This window comes from Zosterops lateralis (assembly GCF_965231275.1).
Source record: "Zosterops lateralis genome assembly, chromosome: 6".
Taxonomy (NCBI): domain Eukaryota; kingdom Metazoa; phylum Chordata; class Aves; order Passeriformes; family Zosteropidae; genus Zosterops; species Zosterops lateralis.
In genome coordinates, this window is record NC_139761.1 from 10,610,269 (window position 1) to 10,634,337 (window position 24,069).

Genomic DNA, 24,069 nt, shown 5'->3' on the forward strand with positions numbered 1-24,069 from the left:
ACTCTGCCCCAAGGAAGACATCAAGAGTACTGGTTCCTTCAGTGGAAACAACAGCTAAACTTTCCTGGAAAGTCTAGAGAGCACCCTTACATAGGTGAAGAGCAGATGGGAATGTTGTGAATTTTCAGTTACTTCCATTCAAAATTATTTGTTGGAGAAATTAATCTCACTGAAAGTGACTGACAGAACTGTTACTCTGGGACTTTTTTTTTTTGACTGCGTGGGATCATGTTTTTAAATACTTCTAGTGGGTTTTCCCTAAATATAACCTTTAAAAAATTAAGAAATGAAATAGAATGACTGCAAGAAAGAGAGAGACTAGGAGAGAGAGAGTGGGAGAGAAATCAGGCTAGAAGAAACCAGAAAAGGGAGCTAACTTCAAGGAGAGAAGGTCTTAAGCATCTTCCTGTAACTCATAAATACAACCCACACTGCACCTGAACGAGGTGCTTTTATTTAGTAACAGGTAACCTGCAGGTTATACACATGAAGTTTATGATTTCCTGTAGGGCATCACAGGCTGGGTTTTCAGAACTGTTGCATTTGTGTAGCTATTTTCATCCAGAACTCAGTGCCCACTGAAAATGAAGTACTTGAAGTGAGATGCAAGTACTACATTTTGAGCTGATGTAACAACAGGCCAAGGCCACCCAGCCAGACAAAACGAATTGGTCACAAAAACTTCCTCCTTTACTTTTCACCAATACAGCTGCAATCCTGGTGCCAGTGAAGTGACAAGTATTGCTGGGGATTTCAGTACATCAGGAATGTACCTTACAGTCTAACATGTACATAATGCACTGTTGTTCTACCTAGAACAAAAGGATGTACTTCCCCTCCACCAAGCCATCTCCACATGGGGATGCGCTTCTACTCCATCTCCATGCAGTTAGGTTGATTTAAACCACTGAGGATGGTTTAAGCTAACACAGGCAAAGAGAGGATAAAAGAGACTGAAAACAATCACACAGTACATTATCATGGGTTAAATTTTCCTAGCTCTATCCACAGTAACTTATTTATCTATACTCGCCTTGATCTAAGAATAATTCTGAAGACAATTCTTTTCTTGTATGACAACTCTACAAAGTACTAAAGAAAATTAGATACTGTCAGCTTCTACACAAAGTAGCTAGTAAGTAAACACTTTCATTTGTACAGGAGTAAGAAAAAGAATTATACCTCCTTTTTGCTCTCCTTGTTTTGTTCAACTTCAATGTCAATAGGGTTATTTCCATTTGCTTCTTCCATTTCATCTTCACTGGAAGACAAAAGCAAACAGTACTGTATTAGTTTGCGAGCCTCTCTTTTTCTATGAATAGCATGCTAAAACAAATGCATGAATGCCACAGCAAGCCCAACAGCTTTCCTTAGTTTCATTCCCAGGATGTGGGTTTTTTGGGGGGTTGGTGATGATTTTATTTGGGTTTGGTTTACGTCAATAAATTCTTAATTCTGAGGATAGTCCATACATGAACACTTCTGAGCAGTGTACTTAGGCAAAATAAATCTACACACATGAAGGCAAGAGACTTGAAATTAATTTCACAAGTTATCTTTCAAAGAACATGGGACACTAAACATTTTTACTTGAGGCAAACTGAGACAGAAAGAAAGACTTAAAAATACAGCAAGTAGCTAAGACACATTTCATACAACTCTTGATTGAATATTTAGCAAAATAGACATGCACAAGATGAACTCCCTCAAGAACAAGCACAAAAAATGTTTGGTTCGTTTGTGGGGGGGTTTTTTTTGTTGCCTTTTTTTTTTTTTTTTTTTTTAGTGACAGCCTGACATTTCATTCTCCCCTGGAAAAGAAAAGGACATTATCAGTTACAGAGTAAGAACAGGCATGAAATTGGGGCTACATTCAACATGATTTTGGCACACCTGTCCAGTCTGGCTTAGGCAGAATTTTAATCAGATATTAAATCAAATGCATTTTCACAATTTAGAATTTTTGTACTGTACACAACCAAAGTTAATTGCAGCATTTGAAATGATGCCCAGAAACAGAAGAAATAAGTTGATATAATCAAAGCATTTTTTTTTCTAATCAAAAGAAATAAACCTATTTTGACATATCAAACTTCATAGCCCATGCTGAGGAACATCAGCTGGTGCAGTTAGGTCACAGCTCCAGTGCAGGGCTGTGTCACAGGCAGCAGGAGCTTGGCTGTGGCATCAGCACTCACAATGGCCATCTCCCTAAGGAAGAATGGGCTGCCATCCTTCTCCACAAGAGCAGTCAGTTGTACAAGCCACTTCTGCTCTCCCAAGCCAACAGCTAATTGCTTTGGGTAATGATGATTCCAGGGAATCAACTCCCAAGTAATTCCCTCCCAGAGCTGCACATACAAAGCCCCTCACATACAACTTAAAACGGCTGCTGAAAACCTGGTCCTAAATGCACCGAGAGTTGTGTTAGTGGCAATCTGATGGGCTGGGGAATTTCCCTGTCTAGCCACAAAAGGGATATAGAGGTATTTGAGTGAGATACCTCGGACTGCCCCTTCTCTTAACCTCATCTCCAGAAGAACTTCCTTTTGTTCTTCCTAGGTTCAGATTTCAGCCTTTTCACAATAGTCTTTGCTGTGCTGATAGTTTGCTCTTGTATTCTAGCAAGTTCCCTAGACATGAGCTAAATTAAAGCCCACCCCCCTCATTTCTGCAGTCATAGACACTGATTGCCATAACCAAAGAACACTTCTGAAGTTCTACCAACACCAAATGGCACAGTACAACCTGAAAATCCAGGCATCCTAAACTCACTCAGAGTAGATTCCACAACCTGCATGGCTGCACTGACAAATCCTTTGAGGGTGTAGGGGTTTTGACTATTTTACATAATGGAGGGGAAGAACAGAAATCAAACACCAAGCTGACGGCCTGATGCATAGCTTCCTGCAGATGTAAATCAAGTTAAGCATTTCCAATCCAGCTGCCTTCCTCAAACGTTACAAGATTACAGCACACACCAGCCCATACAGTTCTTTCCCGTTCACCAGATGGTCTGAGGTGCTACTTTTCCTAGCAAAAAGGCACAGGTACTGAGTGCTGTATTTCTAAATTCCAGTGATTTCATTTATGAGCATAGAACAAAAAGAGAGATGAGTATTAAAAGACCCTAAACTACATAGTACCAGAGAAACACATACTCCATACAAAAGATTTTCCCCCACCAGTAACTTAGTAGGAAAACTGAAAAACAAACAAAAATCCCCAACAACCAAGATGGGGAGCAGGAAAAGACAGCCTCTGCAGAAAAGAGAAAAGAATAGAATGGAAAAAGACACTCAGGTCAAAGAAAGCCAACCAAATACTGGACAAGTTGGCTGGCAGCATTCTCCCTGGCCTTGCCTGTTAAGCAAGTACTGCTGACCTAATGGAGAGATGGGAGAGGTTGAGTGAGTCATTGGTGTATCACAGCTCAACCCTAGAAACACATTTCTTCCCCCTTCCCAAACAAGACTTGCTCATATGCAGTGGAGCCAGCAAATGGCCAACTGGGAAATGCATCAACTCCTCTGAGGGAAAAGGCTCTTGCAGAATTTTGCCCAATTATGTCAGAAGTCTCCCAAAGGCAAGCACACTTCAAGTTTGGTCTGCAAAGACATTAATTGAATTTTAGAGCAGGTTGAGAAGGCACCTGCATCAAGCAAATGGAGTTGCTGCTGTTCCAAACAGTTGTTTTCTCCACAGTCATCTGAAACCTCTACATTTCTGAGGCTCTTTCAGCTCCAGAACTAGGTGAAGTCACCAAGTGACAGTAACTGTACAGATACTTACACCAATATGTACAAGGCCACTGACCTACCTTCAAGAGCCTGCATGGCTATCCAGGAGGGTGAGCTGGCAGAAAAAGCATGAGTCAAGCTCATTTGCTAAAGCTCAGTAGCTAATGACCTCCTGAACACCACCAGCTTCACCCAAATGCCAAAGCAGCCAGCACTCCCTAGAACAGCTCAGCCAGAGAGCTCATCCTAAGTTCCCCTCTGCTACCCTCTTCTCAGTCACTCAAAATCAGAATCTTAGCTTCATCTTTTTCAGAGAACAGAACTTGGCCTGGCAGCCTTATGCTTGGTCAGAGTTTTCTAAGATGCAGGACAAGAAGGGTCTGTGTGTGTACAGGCACAGGCTGAGAGGGGTCCTGCAATGGAGCCTGTTTCCTGTAGCAGGTGCACATTCTCACTCTGCTGAGCATCACATGGAGGAAATAAAGGTAGACTTTAGCTCTGTCATTAAACCCCTTTACTGGCCTGCTTATCAGCTTTTCTGGCTCTGCTGACAACAGTGCCAATCAGATTGTAAACAGCTTTAATTTCAATTTCCCAACCCTCAAGCGGTATCAGAGAAGAAGCTCTAGAATAGTGGGACTGTAACCAGTTCACTAGAGGGCAATCAGGATTGCAGTGTCATAAAAGAGAGCACAGCCAACTGCCAACTGCCTTTTGGCTTTAAGCAAAGCAAAACATAGCAGGGAAGAGGGGTGGGGAAAGGTGTGGTACCAGGAAACATTTTGGGGAAAATCCTACATCTAGTTTCTTAGAAGCTAACAGGAATTTCTGGGATGTGCGGCAATACACATCCCTTCTGCTTGCAAACCTACCTTTCCTCACGTTCCCTTTTTTGTTTACGAGCATGACGGTCCATCACACTAGTTTTAGTCCTTGTCTTCTTCCAGGAGTAGTAAAATTTCACCAGGCTGGCTATTGATTTGTCAGGAAGCTGTAAATTAAACATGTATCCTTTTATATGTTTATACGTAAAGTATCCCCAGAAGTTCACATACAATTGAACTGTTCACATACAATTGGTCTGTTTTTCCAAGGAATGTTTGACCTCTTTACATTGGATTCTCTCAAAGACTCAAGCAAGGCAGTTCTGCAACCTTTCCAAAAATTATCTATGGGGAGTGTTTTAGGTTAGTGTCTACTATTTAGGACATCAAGATCTCTAAAGAGCATCTCAGCAAGCTTCCACTCACCAGACAAGTAGCTGGTTCCCTCCAGAATAGGGGAACACAGCAAGGGCAAATCTGAAACAAGGCCTCAAAACTGAGATAACAGTTTCAAAGCCAGAACAGACCTAAAAGCCAACACAGACACATGTAAACAATCACAGAAACTGCTGAACTGCAAACATCCCAAGCATATCTTTGATGTTTGGTTAAATAGGTTTATTCACACCATTCACACGACAAAGTCTATTCAAAGGTCTCAACAAAGGATGTTTTCAAAAGGTGAAATGCTACTGTATGGTGAACTGAGGGCACAGAAAAACACAAATTTATTTTTTTTTGTCCTCTTACACAAATTACCCTGTAGCTAGGAAAGAAAAGTATGCCTCCAAAAAGCATAAAACTACATTAAGACTAATTCTCTACTTTTGAGGTGCTCTGCATGGATGCACTCACACAGGACTTTCAAAAGGTGAAAGTCCAGTCTTTTCTGATGAATAAAACATGTTTTACTGAAGTGTCTGATTCAGTTTGGAAGGCAGAGCAGGTGGGGAGGAAAACAAAACTCTGAGCAAGAGCCAGATCTCTTTTGCTCAAACACTGCAGTTTAAGTCTTCACCTGAGACAAACCCTAGTTCTCAAACTGCAGACTGACTTCAGATTCTAATAACAGATCACACCAGCACTCCCACTCTGGCCCACAGCTGCACACAGGCAGAAATCCATTGGTGCTGGCAAAGCACAGGTGCTAAGTCAATGTTGTGTTGCCAACAGCCATGCAACAGGCTGGTGTTCTGTAATTAAAAAGAGTTCCACAGAACAAACTCAGGGACAAGGCTGTTCATGACAAATATCCACTTGGCTATAAACCTGTGCTAAGAGTGCCAAAATATCAGAACCAGCTCTGGTAAATAACGTAACTTGCCTTTCATTCTCTGGCTTTGGAGATTTCTCCCCTCAGTTCCAATCTGCACGGGTGCTAATGGGGCAGCATCTATAAACTAAAAACTAACATGCTCCCGAGCCATTGATTCCTGTCCCCTGCTAAACACAAAGCTTCATGCCATTTAATTCCTTTCATGCACAATCACTTTCCTGGGAGCAACAGTAAAAAAATATCATTACCTAGGGAACAGTGCATGAGCTTGGCATCCCTGTATTGCAATGCACTTCACCCAGAGATGGGGAGCCATGCTTCTGCACATAAACTGAATTGAGAATTTCTTGCTTTGGCAGTTAACCAACCAACAGGACAGGCTTTATGTTCTCTTTTTTCCCCAGGACATTCCCTTGCCCTATTTTCCCTCCTATATAAGAACACAGCAGTTTCACTCTTCAAGAGGCATAAAGCAGCTTCACTCTTCAAGTGTTCTATCACCTGACCCAAGGGAGTGGGAGACCCTAGGACTCCAAGAACATTTGGAAATGAATGTCAGTGAAGGACAAGGAACATCAAGGAGGACATGATGAATACAAGCCTCTTTCTGCCACCCTTTTGAAAAGGGACCTTCATCCTTAGAAGGCAAGTCACCTTTTGCTTTTCAGTGGGATCAGCAGCACAGACTTGTGTCACATGTGCTTTAAAAGGCAGAACAGATTGCAACAGCCGAGGCTCACTTCAAGGGGTCACACACAGTGGAACTGGGTCCTGCTGGAACACTCAAGAGGCTACTTTACTGAAGGAAGAGAGCAAAGAACAAAGTCTAGCTCCCACCCAGGTGATGAACCACTTGAAGACACTCTCAAGATACAATTAATAAAAATGTTTACATCCTCTACCTCTTTAAAAAGAAAATTGCACACTCCCTAGCACTTCCCTTTCAGGCAGAAACCTATCCTTGAAGTTTTCAATCATACGTTTAAAACAGTACCATTAGCAACCAAAAGCAAAGGTCTGAAGTTTGCAAGGATGTATAAACCTCTGCCACAGCATCCACTGACGGTGTCAAATCACATTAAGCACAGACTTCATCATTCAAAAAAATTAATTCCTAAAAATCAGGCTGTAAGAAGGAAATCAGCTTTGCACAGAGGTGATCTTTACTGCATATGTATGGGCGTATGTGTACAGATCATGCCTGAACTCCAGATGAGACAAACACGACCACAGCACACAAGGGACTGAAAACCGTAATTTCCAACAAAAAAAAAAAAAAAAAAAAAAAAAAAAAAAAAAAAAAAAAAAAAAAAAAAATCACACAGCCATAGTTTATCCTGAACCAGTAAAGCACTTCAGGAAACACTTCTACAGAGACTCTGGGAATAATATTGTTTCTTTCTATTCATGGTAGCATTTTCCCTCTAACATCTCCTTTGGCCTGTTCTCTCTCAAGAGCATTAGACACACATTCAGCACAAACAGCACTGAAGACAACAGTCTGTTCTGGTTTTCCATTCCTGCGACACCACTTACCATCTGCTGGATCCTGTGAAAGGTTTTCCCATGAAAACTGAAGGCCTGCTCAAACAAGACCTTGTCTTCCACTGTCCACTCATCTGGGAATGGAGTAAAGTTTGGCAGATCTGCCAAAGACTTCTCAATGTTGTGCTTGTGCCAAAACAGCATCCCAAGAGCCTAGAAATAATACAGACACCAAGGTGACAACCGTAATCAAAAGAAACGTTATTGAAAAATGGAAAGGGAGAGCTACAACATTTTTCTCAGGCAACGCATTAGACATAATTTTAATTCTCATATACATCAGATGCTTTTCTGAGTGCAAGAAACCTGGAATGTGCACCCAAGATAGGCTGTGAAGACCAGCCCAAAGTTTATCAAAACCACATGGGTCATCATGTAATAAAAGATTACCAACAGAAAGGTGGGAGAAAAAACTTAAGAAATTACTTCAGCTTTACTGATCATGGTATGCACAGATAAGCTAAGCAAAGGCTTGGGAAGTCTACCTAAAAAAGACTGGATGAAAGGCAGCTTCTTTCCAGTACTGGACTCCATTTCCTGGCAATTAATAGGATCGTTTAGTTGACTGGGGGTTTTTGTAATTGTTTACGGGGTTCTTTCTGAAGGGGAAGGGGAAAAGGGGAAGAGAATGAAACAAGAACTGGAAGAAGGAAAGCCTGAGAATTTGCACCACCTTGACTGGCTGCTAAAAAGTCCCTGGCCCAAAGGAGGAATAAATCTCATTCATTCTGGGGGCTGCTCTTTTGTTTCCTTGAGAGAGGCATCATTTTGCTGTTGCAGTCTCTGGTTTTCAGTTCCAAAGACAAAGTGCCTGTGCTGTGCTTCACCACCTGCAAACCGTTCCTGTTCTGCTGTCCCCGAGACACTCGTGTGCAGCCCCCCTCTTCCAGGGGTCCACAGCCCCTGTGTGTCATGACACAACATAACCTCTGGCATGCCAGCAACCACTGCCAGTCATTTTGGGAAGGCCTGACTCTGCAGAGCTGAGCTTTCACAATTGCTGTGAAGTGAAAACAATCCCTAACATGCCGAGCAAAACATAAGAGCAACCTGCTCATCATATGCAAACTCAGCTCAGGTTTCACAGCCGTAGTTACCCTCATCTTGTTTCACGGTCAGTTTCACCCTGGCCGCCCAGCGTTACAAAATCCCTCCAAAATCGGGGTTTCCCCATTATGCTTTGCTATGCAAAAAAGCAGTTCCTTTATGGGATCTCACACCCCTGAGATTCTGCAGAGAGCATGCATATAAATGTTAGTGTTATCTAAGATCTTGCCCAGATCCTACTGGGCTCTCAGTGCTGCCCGACACCTTCTCCTCCCTTCTGCCACCATGCAGAACAAGTAATAATCTCAGTTGCAGCACAGCCACTCAAGATGTCACAGAAGCCACACAGCCATTCTGGCAAGGATGGAGGTCAAAGAAACTATTCTGCAGTCATGAAAGACTGAATTTTCTCTCCCCTGACAAGCTCCTTCAGTTTAAAATATGAGATCTACCTATATGAGGAAGCAAGGGATAAACAAGGAGCAGGACATTTTGGGAGGGAAGAGTAGCATTAAATAGCACTGAGGTGTTAGTGAGGACTGAGGGGAGAGATGCTTACATAAAGCAAGAGGTAAACAAATCGATTTTTCTTACAGGCTTATTTAACAGCAGATCAGTATTCCTCTTCCACCTATGCTGCCCTGGAAGAACTCTGCACTCATGCACAGGTGAACACAGGGCCTTTCCAGGCTCCTTTGTCCCAGGGTGTTTGACAAAGGCTGGCAGGAAAGGCCAGGTCACATCCAGACTGCTGCTTCCAAAAGTCTGTGTGTGACTACTACAGCCGAGCACAACCACCCACAGCTGTCTGCACCACCAGCTGAAGCGCCTGCCCTGCCAAAGTTCACTGGCCTGTGGGAAGCCTGCCCTTTGCCTGCCCTGGCTGCAGGGCCTCCCACCAGCACAGTCCTGAGCCTCCAGCCATCATCCAACAGCAGCAGAGCCAACAACAAGGCACTCAGCCATGGGCAAGGGGAGTGAAAGGACAGGGATGGGAGCTGGGCTGGCACGGATCAGGCAGCTGGACAGGAACACGGCTGGGCAGAGCAGCACCAGCCAGCACACGCCCCAGCACCCTGCCACCAGCTTCCCTCTCCCTTCAGCAGACTGGCATATCTCAGCCTTTAAAGGGATGCTTTGGGCAGTGGGCACAGGTGGAGAAAAGGCAATCTCTGTATGATGACTGCTAGCCAAGCCACCTGTACAGAAGAGCAAAGTGACCGGCTGTCAGGGGAATGCACGTGTGGGAGAGAGCTGCCTTGGCCAGCGAAGCCCAGAGACAGTGGCCAATTGCTAAAGTGAGCTTTTACTGGCTTCCAGGGAGTCTCTATCAGCTTGTCCAGTTACCCAGCCAACAGCAACTCTGATGATACCTGCTGAAGACAGAGTTTCCCTTGGTGACACAAATAATCATTCTGATTTGAAAGCCTTGACACTTGTCCCTGTAATACAAAATAAATGCATGCCTTCCAGAGTAATACAAGCTAGATTCTCTCCAGTTACTTCCTAAAAATGCCTAGCACAGCTCTCTAGGAAATCCCAAAGGACCTGGGAAACATGTTTAACTCCAGAGTACTATGTGAGAGTGCTACAGAAGGAATAAGAAAATTTTTAGGACCAAGGACACTTTTACAAGCTGCTCAGCCATTTTACACTCTGATGTGGCAAGTCATGTGACTTCTGTATACAGAGTGGGAGAGAAAAACGGAGAAAAAGACTTCAAAGAATAAGTGGGATGTCTGTATTTTCAACATTAAAATTAATGCAAATCTCTTTTAGCTAAATTTAGGTTTTTCGAACCACAAGAATTCAGTGGGCTTTTTAAAAAAATCACAAGCTTCATTTTCATCAGTCATCTGTATCAGTCTTTACTTTCCAAACAACACTTCTCCACTAAAATAATGAAACCCATTTCTACTATTCCAAGACCATCTCTCTTGGAAAATGTTATCTACAATAACCAATACTAAGGTATACCAATAACAGCTGAAGAGAGTTACCATCCTTATTTTAATTTTAATTCACAGCCTTTTGATGCCTTCACAATAATTTTATTGTTGTTTTCTGCTCTTAGAAACTACAGTTATCAAGTCTGATCATTCCTGGTTTTGCCAGAAATTTTGCTGGCTACCTCAACTTCAGTGTTCTTGTTCAGCAAGAAGTTTTTTTGAGCATGAGTATCAATCACTAAAAGTCTGACTCAAGGATGACAACAGAATCATTTACATAGAAGCCCTTGCCCATCCCAACCATTTGTTTCTATGCTCACAGCCTCTGTTGGAACAATTTCATAAACTTCCAAGTTTTTGTACTTGTAGAGACAGTATGTGATTTGCCAATACAGTAAGTCATGAGATTCCCTGCCTTCCCTTTCCGAGCAAGTATTAGTACATGAGGAAACTCCACAGAATTCAGCAAAGTTTCCCAGGGACAGTACTCCTCTCCCCAGCAAGTTTTGAAATCATTATCAGTTAACGCAGGACAGATTAGTACACAATCCTAGACCACAGGGAATAAAGGAGAGGTCTGTTCCTCAGACCAGGAATTCCAACCCTAGGTTACAGGTACTGGCTAAGGTCAGTAGCCACTGGCAAAGTCATCTCCTGTTTACTGCACAGACAGCCAAGGTGCTCATCTGTGAAATGCAAAGTGATTTGCAGCACAGTTTTAAGGTAAATAACTGTGGGTATTGGTTTGCCTCAGAAAAGCACATGATGGCTCAATAGCTCATTAATAACTGCCAAGACATCCATGAAGCAGAGATGGAGCAGTCAGCTGGAAACTGCAGTGCAATCAGGCAGCTGCCCAAAGATAAGCCAAGCTTTTAAACATTGTTTAGGGGTTCTGAAAGTGCTCAAGAAGCAGTCACCAGAGGAAGCATAATACTCATGGCCAGACTCCATTAGAAATTATAATGGTTTTGTTTTTCTTCTTTTGACTCTGGATGTAGAACTAGGTGTGAACTCGGTATCCACAGAGCACAGGCTACTATTAGGAACAGCCAGTTATGGGACAAGTTGTAGAGGAGAGAACACAGAAGGTACAGAAAGAAAGAAGCAGTTCTAGGCAGTTGTTTGAAGTCATATTCAAATACTTGCTGAAAAGTACATTTTAAAACAAAGTATTCAAAGGGTTGTTACCTGCTCCATATTGTATCCATGCTTCTCTTTAGCAATGGCAATATATTCATCCACTGAAAAACAAAGAGAAAGTGTCAGTGCATTTCATATAATCATCTCTTCTCCCCTTCCCTTTCCCAGTCTAAAACCCAGATCTGCAGCTCTGACTTCAGCCTTTCACAGAGAACTCTCATGAACAGCTACTGTTTTCAACAGTCCAGGAACAGAAAGAAACATAAAAAAACCCAAGCCACCAGACAAACTAGGTATTCTCCTTAACAAGCCTAAATGGTCCACGATATTCAATCCAGTTCCAGTACTTCTGAAACACAGCCTGTAGTACTTCAGAACTTGTTCACCAAAACTGTAGACGTGATGGTGTCAGCTGCTTTTTGGGGTGTATGTTCATTTTGTGGTGGGTTTTTTATCAGTCCACTGGTGGTGATTGTTTTAATAGCCCCAAAGTAGTTGTTTTCTTAAGGAAAAACACCCCCAGACAATCCATACCTTCCAATACTGCCAGAATCCTAGTGTTGCACAACCACTGCAGATGTCTCGGTGTATTTTTCAATTCTTAGGTCTCAGCAGTTTTCATCTTGGACCAAACCCCACATTCTTATATTATTATGCCCCATGAGCTTTTCATCTTTACAATGTGAACGTGCCCTGAGAAGTTATATTTTGTATAGATGGGACTAAATCCAAACACCTTTCACTCAGAGTGACTGAGCCCATGTTAGGTCCATTTGAGCACCCATTTGAGAGGAACGGATGCAAGGTAGTAGCAGTGGTGTTCTGAAGTCTGTGCCCTTATGTCTAATCATTATTAACCACACTGTAATGATAATAACACCCTTGAAAATAGAAAATTAATTTAAAAGGTGAGACTCTTGCTTCACCTAGTGGACTGGAAGATGCTAGAAGCAGTGGTTGTCTTTACAATCCCCAGCAACATGTTAGTACCCTGACCTAAAACTGATATACACATAGCCAAAGTTTTCATCCTTCTACTAAATTTGGACTTCATAATGAGTCACATAGCAATGAACTCAAAAATCATTCCCCCTTCTTTTTCTACAGATACCCAGAGAGGGATAAAAGCAAATTCCAGTGCTCAGCACAAGACTCATGGAGAGCACACACAGCAAGAAAATGGTTCTATGTACTCTGCAGCTAGGGAAGCCACATTTCCCATAGTCTGGGCATCACTGTTAACTTCAGCTCTCAAATGTGCTTCTTGCATATTTTCTACCTTTATAAACACTCTTATGGATTAGTATGGTGTTCTTTAAAGCTTTTCATTCAAGCTGGGACAGTCCTCAATTATTCCTTCAGCTTATTAAACTAAGCTATAAGCTCAAAAGGTACTGGGAAAACAGAAAGGATAAATGAGAAAACACACAGCAGGAGAGTACCAGCCTCTGATTTTCAACTTGTCATTAATAATGAGAATTTAGATCTAGGTACTTAAAGTAGACATCCCATCTTTAGATTAGCCAGTGTGACATGATAGTAATCACAGACCTTCATCTGGATAGGAAAAGTACAAAAATTTTGTGTTCATTTTCACAAAAAGGTGTTGGAAAAGAGGGCCTTGTTAAGTGCCCTGCAAAAGTCCACGAGAATATTAACACAGCCATATGTTGTGGCAGGAGAAGAGCATGCTGTAAACACAGGCACAGCACAGTTCCACATTAGCAAGGACATTCTACGAGGTTCTTGTCCTTCCAAGCTCCCACCGGTACACAATGGCAACTCCCAACAGGCTGACAAACCTGCTCATTGCTCCACGTTCCAGATCCATTCAGTAAAAGTTTTATTATTAGTCTGTTGGAAAAAGGTCTAGCCACAACCATTCATTTGCAATGCTACAAGACAAATGCATCTGTCTCTCTAAATCAACAAATTATTTCTAAGAACTGTGTTGAACTGGGATGAAAACCATCCCTTCTTGCAAACAACCTTTTCTTGCACAAAGGAAACAATAAAATAGTTGCAAAGGCAGTGGAGGTGCTTGGGACAATGACCAGCTCCCTAGGCTGAATTTGCTGCATTGCCTAATAGAACATCCTGAGGGTTACCAGTGCCTAGATGGACCTTGAAAATCAGCTTCGCCACAGGGAAAAAAAAAAAAAAAAAAAAAAAAAAATTTAAAAAAAAATTTAAAAAAAAAAAAAAAAAAAAAAAAAAAAAAAAAAAAAAAAAAAAACCAGCTTGCAAAACCACATCCCAAGCAGAGAACATGATCCAGAAGAGACACACAAGGTAAACAGGGATAGAGAAGGGAACTGCCTCATATGCACACCACCCCTTCCCTCCACATGCCCAATGGGGCAGGGAACATCAGTAGGATGGGGACAGAACAGCAACTTCAGGTGCTTCCAGAGTTAGAAAACAACATCAAGAACAAAGGCTGCCAGGAAATCCTACATGCAACATTTCCCTGTAGTTCAGCTAAATGCTCTCTGCTTCCTTAAAAAACAGGTATTACACATGCAGTGTTATACATTTTGTCTAAGGAGGACGTGAAGGAAGGAGGAGGGAAAGGAGCTGAATTCTCTCAAGTCCAAAACTGAATTAAGCTCCTGAATGCTAAGTACGACTGCATTAACTACCTTGCTTTCGCCGTGGAAAGATCTACAGCTCCTCATTTGACTTCAGCATCTTATCCTTTAATATATACAGAGAAGAGATGAGGTTGTCCTCCTTTCCAGCGTATTATCTTTCTTACGCCTGATGTTGTTAAGTAATGAAAACATACCTGCTCCCCAAAAAAATCATTACAGCATTTTCTGTCCTAACTAAGCAAGAATATTAGCAAGGTCCCCACGTACCAGTAGGATTTCTCTTCAAACTAGTCAATACACCACTGAGCCAAACAGTAGATTATGAGTGACTAGACACCATGAAAGTAAGCTTTCAGGAAAAGATACTTTTACTGTCACGGTAGGTTCTGTAACACCTCAGTATTATATCTCATTGTTACAGTGGAAGAAGAGAAAAGAAGAATAAGAAAAAGGCAATAAGGCAGTAAACTGACCATGAGCACACAGCAATACTACTCCTAAACATTAAAAGAGCGTTTGTGGGTGAAGGACGGACAAGGAGTACACCACTGTGCTCTCCTCTTGGCTTGTTTCCTGTCTGTTTCCTGCCAATCTAGCCCCTTCTGCTTGTCATTTCTTGGCTAACTGTGAGCTCACTGGCTTTGATGCTTGCACCATCCGAGAGGAATGACAGTCACTTGAGCAATCCTTCCGATTGCTCTTTCTTTACCTTCCCCCTCCATATGAAGTAAGCAAGGAAAGAGCATGGCACCAGCTGAGTCACAGGATCCCTTTAGTCTCCCATACCAGTAGAGCCTGGAATTGCCACAAGCTCAATGCTTTACATGCCGCACCAGATAAAGAAGTGTCCTCTTCCATCTCTGCCTATCCTCTGCACCTCTAGCAAGCACAGGGCAGTGGGCACGTGAAATTCTGCTCACTGCATTTCAGTGGCATTCAGTCACTCCTGGTGTGTAACCCAGCAATCTGTTCAGACATCACAGTTCAGAGCCAGAGGAGCCTGGGGCAGAGCCCTGCTTGCATCAGAAGGGACAGCTTGCCAGCACAGCTCTGAGCTGCTTTCCAGAAGAGAACAAGCAAGAGCAGCAGAGTAATCTCAGCCCATTTCCCCCAGCATAAAATAAACCATGAAGCACTCTTCCTACCAGCATAACTTTTCCCCGAACAGGGTAGATAAGAGTATCCTCACCTCCCATCCAACTCCCTTCCCTACGCCAGAAAGATATTTCAACACAGACCAGACCAAAAATACAATATACTGGAATAGAGACAGTTGTGTGACACAGGAGATGCATTGCTCCTGTGAAGGCTCTTGTTGCTACTAGAAACCAGATGGGGGGGAGGGACAGAGAAGAGAATCATAAACTGTATTTTTTCACCTACTTGGCTACATTTCTTCTCTTACATGTATTTTAGCTGTGTTGGGGTGAGCAGGATCGCTCTTTCCACTCCACACCCAAAATGGAATGAGCTCTGGCCCAAAGAGCCCCTTCCTACAGCCAGTCCTGCTCAGGAAGGCAGGAGTAGCACAAGAGGCAGGGATGCAAAGGGAACAGAGCCTCACATACACGCTGTCAGTAGCAAAGAGGGGCACAGAGTGCTCAGGTGCTAAGACACGTCTCCCAAATAAGAGATGACTGAAGGACCCTGGGTGTAGCACTAAGACAGCCAAAAAGACAAGGGAAATGGAAGGGAGTGGCAAAGAAAGCACAGAAAGATGCTTCTAGTCCCCTGCCCTCTAGAGAGGGGAGTTTGACCACAATGGTGCCCTTAACCCCCTAAATTTTGTGTTCTCATTCCCAGCCAGCTTTCTCATAAAGACTTGCCTTTTCCTAACCACCTCCCTGCAAAACTTCCTCACTAGAGGTAAAGGAAAGCAGACTCTCTTGGCTGACACAGGGAAGGAGGAACAAGAGCAAACAACTGCATTGCTGATTTTCAGTCCCACATCCTTGAACAGTGAATTGAGACGTAAAACACGAGCACTTATTTCAGAAGGGCAGGATAACTCTGAGAAGAGAAATGCCTGAAAATAATGCCTCCCTCATCACCATTTGATCACATTATGATCTCTCTGAGTGGGTCCTTCTGAAGAATTTCTCCCCTCCACCCAAATTGCTTCTCAATGACCCCACAAGAATTACATTGTGTTCAGCAGACTCAGTGACCCCAAGGCAGGTTTGCAGCACGAGCAAGCGTGCTAAAGCCTATAGAAAGCAACAGGAATGCAGAGGTAGAGCTGTTGCTGCAACCTCAGTTCACCCCTATTACTAGGGTACTGCAGGAGCTCTGAACACTTTGCATATTACGTGATGCAATCCCCTGACAGAACAGGGTGAAATGAGGACAAAAGCAACATCCTTTGCAGCCTCAGTAATGTGCTTCACAGGGCTTGATCAATGCTGGAACCTGCAAAGAATTCTGGATGTTGCTATACATCTTTCCCTCCCCTCCATCTCCCTTGAGAATAGGAAAAAAAAAGAGGTGAAAAAAAAAAAAAAGAGAGAGAGAGAGAGTCAACACCTAAAATAAATTAATACTATATAAAGAAAATAAGGACGTGTAGACACACACACACACGTGAAACTTTTCCAAATTCCAAAACACAATTACGACGGTACGCAAACAACCGAGCAGTTTTCTCCTCGCCTATAAAATCGAGCAGCTGCATTGCCGTCCCGCTGCCCTGGCGGCACCGGTGGAACACTCCTGCCACCTCGTGGTCCCAGTTCGGGAGACAGAGATGCCAAAAGCACACGAGTCTGCTCAACTGTCTCGCTAAAGTTAGCTGCAACTAGAATTAGGGAACAGGCAAAGATCCTGAACAAAATCACTTGAAAGAAACTAAACCCCACCTGATCTTAGAGGTTGTTCTAACCTTAACTATTCTATGTTTCTATTCAAAAGGTTCTTATGCCTTGGAAAAGCTATTTCCTCTTCTTGGTAAGATGTGATGTAACAGGACAAGAGCAGGAGACAGAGCACAGACGTGTTTTGTGTCCTGTGCTGACCCACCTGGGCAGGCACACAGCCTCCTTCAACACTGCTTCTAGGAACAGAGTGTGCTAGTTACACAGATACAAAGGCTACTTAAACACCACTTCACGAAACTGAAACCACAAGAGGATTTAGGCTTCAACTTCACTGCAGCAGGTGAGGATAAAGTCTGGATGCAATTGCAAGGCAAAGGAAGACTTACCCCTTACCTGGAGAAGCTTACTTGAATAAGACCAAGAGAAAATATGCTGCAGCAGGGTAACTTGAATCATGGGACTCCACAGTATCTATCAACCTTCCACCCACTTATCTCCCTATTTCTCAGATTTTACTTGTGTCCAGATTTTACTTTTGTCCATGTACCATGGACCATAGGGTGCCATTCCATTAAGTCTCCTATGGCAGCAGGACCAACTAAGCACCCCTATCCTCCATCCACCTTTTTCCACTTGTGAGCACAAGCACCTGCCTGGAATTCCAGGGAAGCAGACTGGGAAACTGTTCCACCTGAAAACTCTTTCCCAGCACATCAGTTTCCTCACCCAAGCATGCAGTTAAAGGCACACAAGCACTGAGGGGTGGCTGAAAGCATAGAGATGCTCTGACCTCCTAGGAGGGGCAGTCCTGGACCGTCCTGTCACCAGCCCTACCCACACAGGCTGCCCCTTTGTCCTGTACCAGCTCTGGAGCTACTCAAGGCACTGACCACCACCAAAGTGGAAAGCTATTCATATTCAAGCTATTCAAAGTGGAAAGCTATTCAAGTTTTATACGGTGGTGTACCATATAAAAATCCCTTTTGTTGGGATGTTACACAAGCCTGAGAAGAGTTGAGCCCTCCTAGTTTCAGCGAGGAATGAGACTGGCTCAAGCCGAAAGTGCGACTCATTCCTTGCCCCAGCACAGCACAGTGGCAGGGACGAGCAGGCAGGTAGGAACAGGTCTACGTAAACTTGCACTGGTGAGGAAAAAGCTGTTGACAGAACCACACCTGGAGCACAGAAACTGCAGCTCGAGAGAGAATAAATCAAGGAATAAAATGAAGTGCCCCACTGCTGGGAGATTTATCCCTTTAAAAATCCTACCGAGTTTCCTTTGTCACACAAAGGCAATCGGTTCCCAAGCAGTGCACGCTAATAAACTAAAAAGAGACACTGTATTTCCTACCTCCTTTTTTATTATTTGTAATACTGCTTTTTGCATGGCCTGCATCTAAGGACAAGTTCAAAGTTGAAACCTCAGTGATGGTTAAAGATGCCACTCATCTGCCTTTAGATTTTGCTACACCAGCTAGAAGCTGTACTACAGACACTGCTGTACTGACAAATCAGCATAATTTTTGTGGCTTGCCAAAACTATATTAAACTCTTTACCAGGAAAGGCCTTTTATTAAGTACACATATAACTTTTAAAGCCTTTACCAACAGTATGCTCCTTCCTGAAGTTGCACCCTCTGCTGACACCATGAAAAGTCTCCGCACACTGTGGACATACAACAAGGCAGTGTGTTAATGAGGACTGCCATAAGGAAAGCCAGACAGCTGATGCTCTCTGCTGCTGCTGTTCTCCTTCAGAAAGGCCATGTGGATGTCCATGGTAAGGACATCCGTGGAGGATCCTCTGGGAAGAAAGACTGCTTCTTATACATCCATCACATTCAACCTTCAGTCAGAAATTTGCTCTGCCATAGCAAATTAATTAGCCATAGCATAGCTTGCCATAGCAAACTGAACATTAGTGGAGGGATGGCACAGGTTCAAATATCTACAGAGCCCTGGGCATCACGAACCCAGATGTTGCCAGATGTATGACAGAAAAAGATGAGAGAGATCTGACAGGGCAGTAACAAAGACGAAATATTGTCTTTGGGACATAGCACAGAACAGGAACAGCCGAATGGGATAACCATGGGACCTAAACTGTGGCCATATGGAACCTGAGCATGGCTGTAACTTAGCTCTGCAAGCCTGATCCTAAATCAGACACAGACACTGAACTGTATTAAATGTAATTATCAGAGCAATTGATATTGGGTTTAAAGCCCATGTGAGAACAGAAACCCAGCACGCATTAGCTTCCGGCAGGAAGAAAACACTCACTCCCATGTATGACCTTCCAAGACAGAAAGAGAAGTTACAGACAGGATAAATGCACACAGCAAACACCTAAACAACAAAGAGTTTATGGAAGAACAGCTTTTTTGCATTATTCAGTACAGTGCTCTCAATTCAGTCCGAGGAGCCCTAAAGTCAGATTTATTCTGCTGTCAAACCATGGCTTGAGTTCACTCTACTGGGAGGTTACAGCCTTGGATTATACACTTCAACTACAGGCAGCAACACACCCAAGCAACTCAAGTAGCAACATTATCAATATAGTTGTGATGAGAGGTAGATTATTTAAAAAAAAAAAAAATCATCATACTGTTCAGTGCAGGGGATTCTAAGTTGGGTTAGAAGAAACCTTCTTTGCATGGATTTTTGTAGAGGATGCTTTCCAAAAGCCGTATTTGCTAATTTAAAAACAAACAAACAAAACCAACAACAACACACCAATTTGACGCACACTAATGACAGAATCAGTCTGGAAGACCACAGAGTCAGGTTACAAGCAATCCAATACAAGGCTTCAGTACCCTGCCTAGGAACATTCTCAGCTCTTCATCCATGTGATGCTTTGTAAGTTGAAATTCTTGGTCTGCAAAACAGTCAGCAAGAATACCATAAAGCTACATTGAGTAACCTGCTGCCAACAAACTTCAGAAGCCACCAAGGAATATCCAGACTGAAAACATTCTTAAGAGGGTGAAACTTTCCACAAGGTTCATTTTCCAACCTCAAAGAGATTTTGAAAGCTCCTAAAAACCAGAACTATTATATACTCTGTTGTTGCAGGAATGCAGACTAATGAGAGCCCTGTATCAGAGCCAGGTTTCCTGAACAGCATGTGTAACTCCACTTCCCCACAACACAGGCTCTTTGTGCAGCATGAGGGCACACGCACAAGGGGTACGAGGGAGCAGAATAGCCATCAGGTTAAATTACAGCTCATTATTATTGTTACTGATAATAAGACCTGTGACAAGAAAGGAGAAGCCATGCTGACTCCCTTTATATTGGACACAAAAGCAAAAGAAATGATCAATTTGTCCCCTGGCTACCTCCTTGAGGGACATCACTTGGGCAAAAAGGAAGCATGGGGCAAGCCAGCAGTCAGCAAGAGGAAGGAGAACAAGTCCGAGTCACACCACTGCTGCCTTCAGCAGATGTGGATTACCCCAGTACAGATGGGTCAGCCTTTGGGAGACACTAACACTCAGTGCATCCATTCTTGCACTTATCTACTTCCTATAGGCTTAAAAGCAGAAGAGATGCAAAGAAGTGTCTGACCCCTCCAAGAAGTCCACACAGAAAGACAGCAAGGTTCCCCAGCCAGATCTTGGATAACATCATCCTTACAGTAGCCTCTAAAAGAAAGTAGTGGTGTTATGCTGACAGATACTAAAGTATTAAAACAGCTGTCAAATTAAGTTGATTTAGAAAAAAATCAAGTTACAGATTCATACAGCACATGCTGAAACTTTGATCACATGCAGGCTCTCAGCCCCCAAGGCTGACCGTAAGACACTCTGTGGAAAAGCCTGTGATAAACCAATGTTACTAAATAGACCCTGGAATATCAGTGGTGCGTTATCATGGCTTTTGGCCAGGAGTTAGAAACCCAGTCCTTACTGAGAAGTTATTATTATATATATATATATTACCACTAATGCTTGCAGTGCTAGAAAATTCACTACAATCCTACCACAGTTTGAACCTGCACAAGAAGCACATGAACAGGGAAGTAACTTAACGTAGTGTGCAAAAGTAAGAGTACAGGAAAATTAAGCAGTAGGAGTGGCTCCTAATTAGAGCAAATAATGCCACAGCAAACATAATGATGAGGGAAGCTCTGGCACATGTCCTGGAGAAAGCCAAGCTGCTTTGCCTCCTGCACTAGCAGGTCTGTAAAGGTCACACTTGGCAGCACACGAACTCATCATAGCAAGCTGTTACAACTATGACCTCCTCAAGCATTCCTCCACGGAGACATCTCCCACAAGAACTCCTCCCTGCCTGTGCACAGCTTCCATCATATACCTATAAACACATACTTGCTGACTAACTTCACTCTAAGGAAAAAAAAAATTTAAAAAAGAACATAGAAAGTTACCCTCAATTCCCTGACCTTTCCTACTTTTTGCTCACAGCTATCATAAGAAACCAGAAAAAAAAACCTAGTCCTCTGAAATGCCCCAAGCCTACCATTCCCAGCCAAGCCTGGAGCACACTCAGCTCGTCCCAGGGCTGGGCCAAGCAGCTGCAGCCTCCTAGTTCTCGTCATACAGGTCCTACAACTCCAGCAGCGCCGATCGGGCTGGCTAAGGCTGCTCCCAAACGTATTTCAGATCAAGGCTCACTGCCAGGGTAACTCTTAACACAGCTATCATCACTCCATTACATCCACGTCATCCTGTCTCTAAACTTCTCCTAGGAAAAAAAGCTTCTTCCAGCGCCAGTTCAATCCCACAGTAGTGGCAGCCGGCATTTTCAAAGTGGGTCATCCTGACACGTTTGGAGAAGGCCTGGATCACACTGCAGTGAAATAGAGGAACAAACAGGTGGCAGGAGAGAACAAGGCACATGAAGAAACTGGTGACTACCTCCCTCCCCTCCCAGCACAGCAGCAAAAATTCCTCCAGGATAACACAGCTACCTTAGATAAGACACCCTTTTCCTGGATACTCTCCAACACATTCTCTTCTTCAGGCTTGTTTTGTTTGTGGGGTTTGGAAAAAAAAACCCCAAACCAAACAACAAAACAAAACACAACAACACAATCCAGTGTACCTTTGTTACAATCCATCCAAATATACACCCTAGTTTTCTCAAATTAAATCGCTTTCCTGACTCCACTACTGTGAAAGGGTTAAAAATTCATCTTAATTTAAATATGCATTCAGAATCCAGAAATATCAACCTGCAGCAATAATGATGAAAGAACTGCTCTGAGATTTCCACACAGCGCTGCAACAGCAACTAGCACAGCAGATGACAAACAAAGGGGAAACTGCATCTAAGTTTGAGGCAACTCAGCCATTTCAGAGATACACCCATAGCCTCTGAATGTTGGTTATCTTCTTTCTGCTATTCATAATATTGCTACTAAAAGCATCAAAAGTTGCTTTAATTAAAACGAAAAATTGCATTCCTTCACCTTCATCTTTTGAGCATTTTCTGCAGTGACTGCAGCTGCTGGGAAAAGTGGCCATGACTATTATTTCTACAGCTAAATTGAAGCAGGATCTTAAATTAAACACTAATTCCTTCATTTCTGAATTCATGGAGATGCATTCTTCAGCTACTGTATTTACATCCAAGCTTCACAGCTGCCAGGTTCACTGCATAATATGAAATTTGGATTAGGGATAAACATAAACCCAATTCTGCTTTTACATTAATCCTTTTTGCTGTCACTGGAACAGACAACAAAACTGGTATTTCTAGGTAAGGAGCATACACAAACAGCACAAACCTAAGTTTGGATTTTTTTGCTATTTCACTTGAGCAACAAAAGGTCAGCATGTACCTTCAGGAGAAAAATCACAGCTCCTCAAGTCTACCCCTTAGAGACCTAGCAGCTTTTTTTCAGTCTCATACTTTTACTACTGCCAAAAAAAAAAAAAAAAAAAAAAAAAGGAAACCAACACCTCAACAAGTAAAACCTTGGACACAAACAAGTAGAAAAATCCCCAACAGGAGAAGTACAATACATATGCATCTTCCTTCCTTCGCAATCTCCCACAGCACTTAGCCAACCACAAAAAAAACCCCAAGTATAATCCCAGCTAAGAGTTCAACAATACTATTTTCTCTCTGGCAGCAAAGCCTAAGCAGCTCCTACTCTCCCATCCCTGGCCAAGGTGGCTGCACTTTTAACTGAGCATCAACACAACTTTTTGTGGAGTCACATACCAGGTCATAATAGAGGATGGAGGGGAGAATGGATTAAAAAAAATCCAGCAATTTCAACTGTTTCAAGGGCACAATGGAGAGGAGGGACTTAAAAACCGCTTTTCTGACACGTATGATACTATATCCTCTGCCTCACTGTGCTGCCTGAGGAAGGCTGCCTGTGCTCTGGGGAGGATATGGCTCTCAAATTATCTCTGAAGCAATACTCCCTTCCATTTTAAATGCATCCTGTAAATAGGGGCTTTCTTTTGTAAAAGAGAGATTTTAAGATCAGCACTTTTCCCAGTCTACACTCTCACATTTGTGGTTTTCTGCTCATATTTATTTATTTCTAGGGCACTCTACACCCCATGGAAAATGAGAGCTAATGATGACAGTGACCAAGTCATATGTTCACAGAATTCACAGGACAAAATAAGTAAGCCAAGGGAAAAAGGCTATGTCCGAATAGAAGCTCTTCTTAAAACAGCTTTGGCTCAAATACACACTGAAAACAGAGACCAGCCACACAAATCATGCTCAGACATATGCAGTAAACCTTAGAAGACATTTTCATGTTCTTTATTCTGACAGTCATTGTAAATTAGAGAATAGACAAAACAGATTTCTAAAGCTTGCTCGACATTCTCTTTAGAAGAAAAACTAAAGAGTAATTCAGAGTCCATTTTAGGCAAAGATTAACCCTTGAACTAAAGCTGGAGACAGACTCAGGCCACTTAAACCTGCAACCTGCCCTGAGAAACGTTGGCATTCACCATCACAAGAGAGAAGAGCTACCAAAACTCACTTACAGGCTGCTGACACACTAAGGACCAGAACACACTTAAAAATGTGGTTGGGACATGGGCTTTTCAAATCCTGAAAGCCAACTCATAACTTCTTAGGGTAGAGCACCACATGCTCCCAGTTACCCAGCCTGTGGCACAGTTAACTAAACCTT

General features: G+C 42.9%; 1 protein-coding gene across 1 annotated transcript in view; it reads right to left on the reverse strand.

The window, feature by feature from the left end:
• RCOR1 (REST corepressor 1) overlaps positions 1 to 24,069 on the reverse strand; it is an 83,456-nt gene that overhangs the window by 12,734 nt on the left and 46,653 nt on the right. Inside the window, exons 4-7 of the mRNA XM_083862982.1 lie at positions 11,573 to 11,625; positions 7,377 to 7,538; positions 4,613 to 4,731; positions 1,183 to 1,261 (exon numbers count right to left, since the gene is read on the reverse strand). Of these exons, the coding sequence (XP_083719108.1) occupies positions 1,183 to 1,261; positions 4,613 to 4,731; positions 7,377 to 7,538; positions 11,573 to 11,625 (413 nt within the window). The remainder of the gene's footprint in view (positions 1 to 1,182; positions 1,262 to 4,612; positions 4,732 to 7,376; positions 7,539 to 11,572; positions 11,626 to 24,069) is intronic.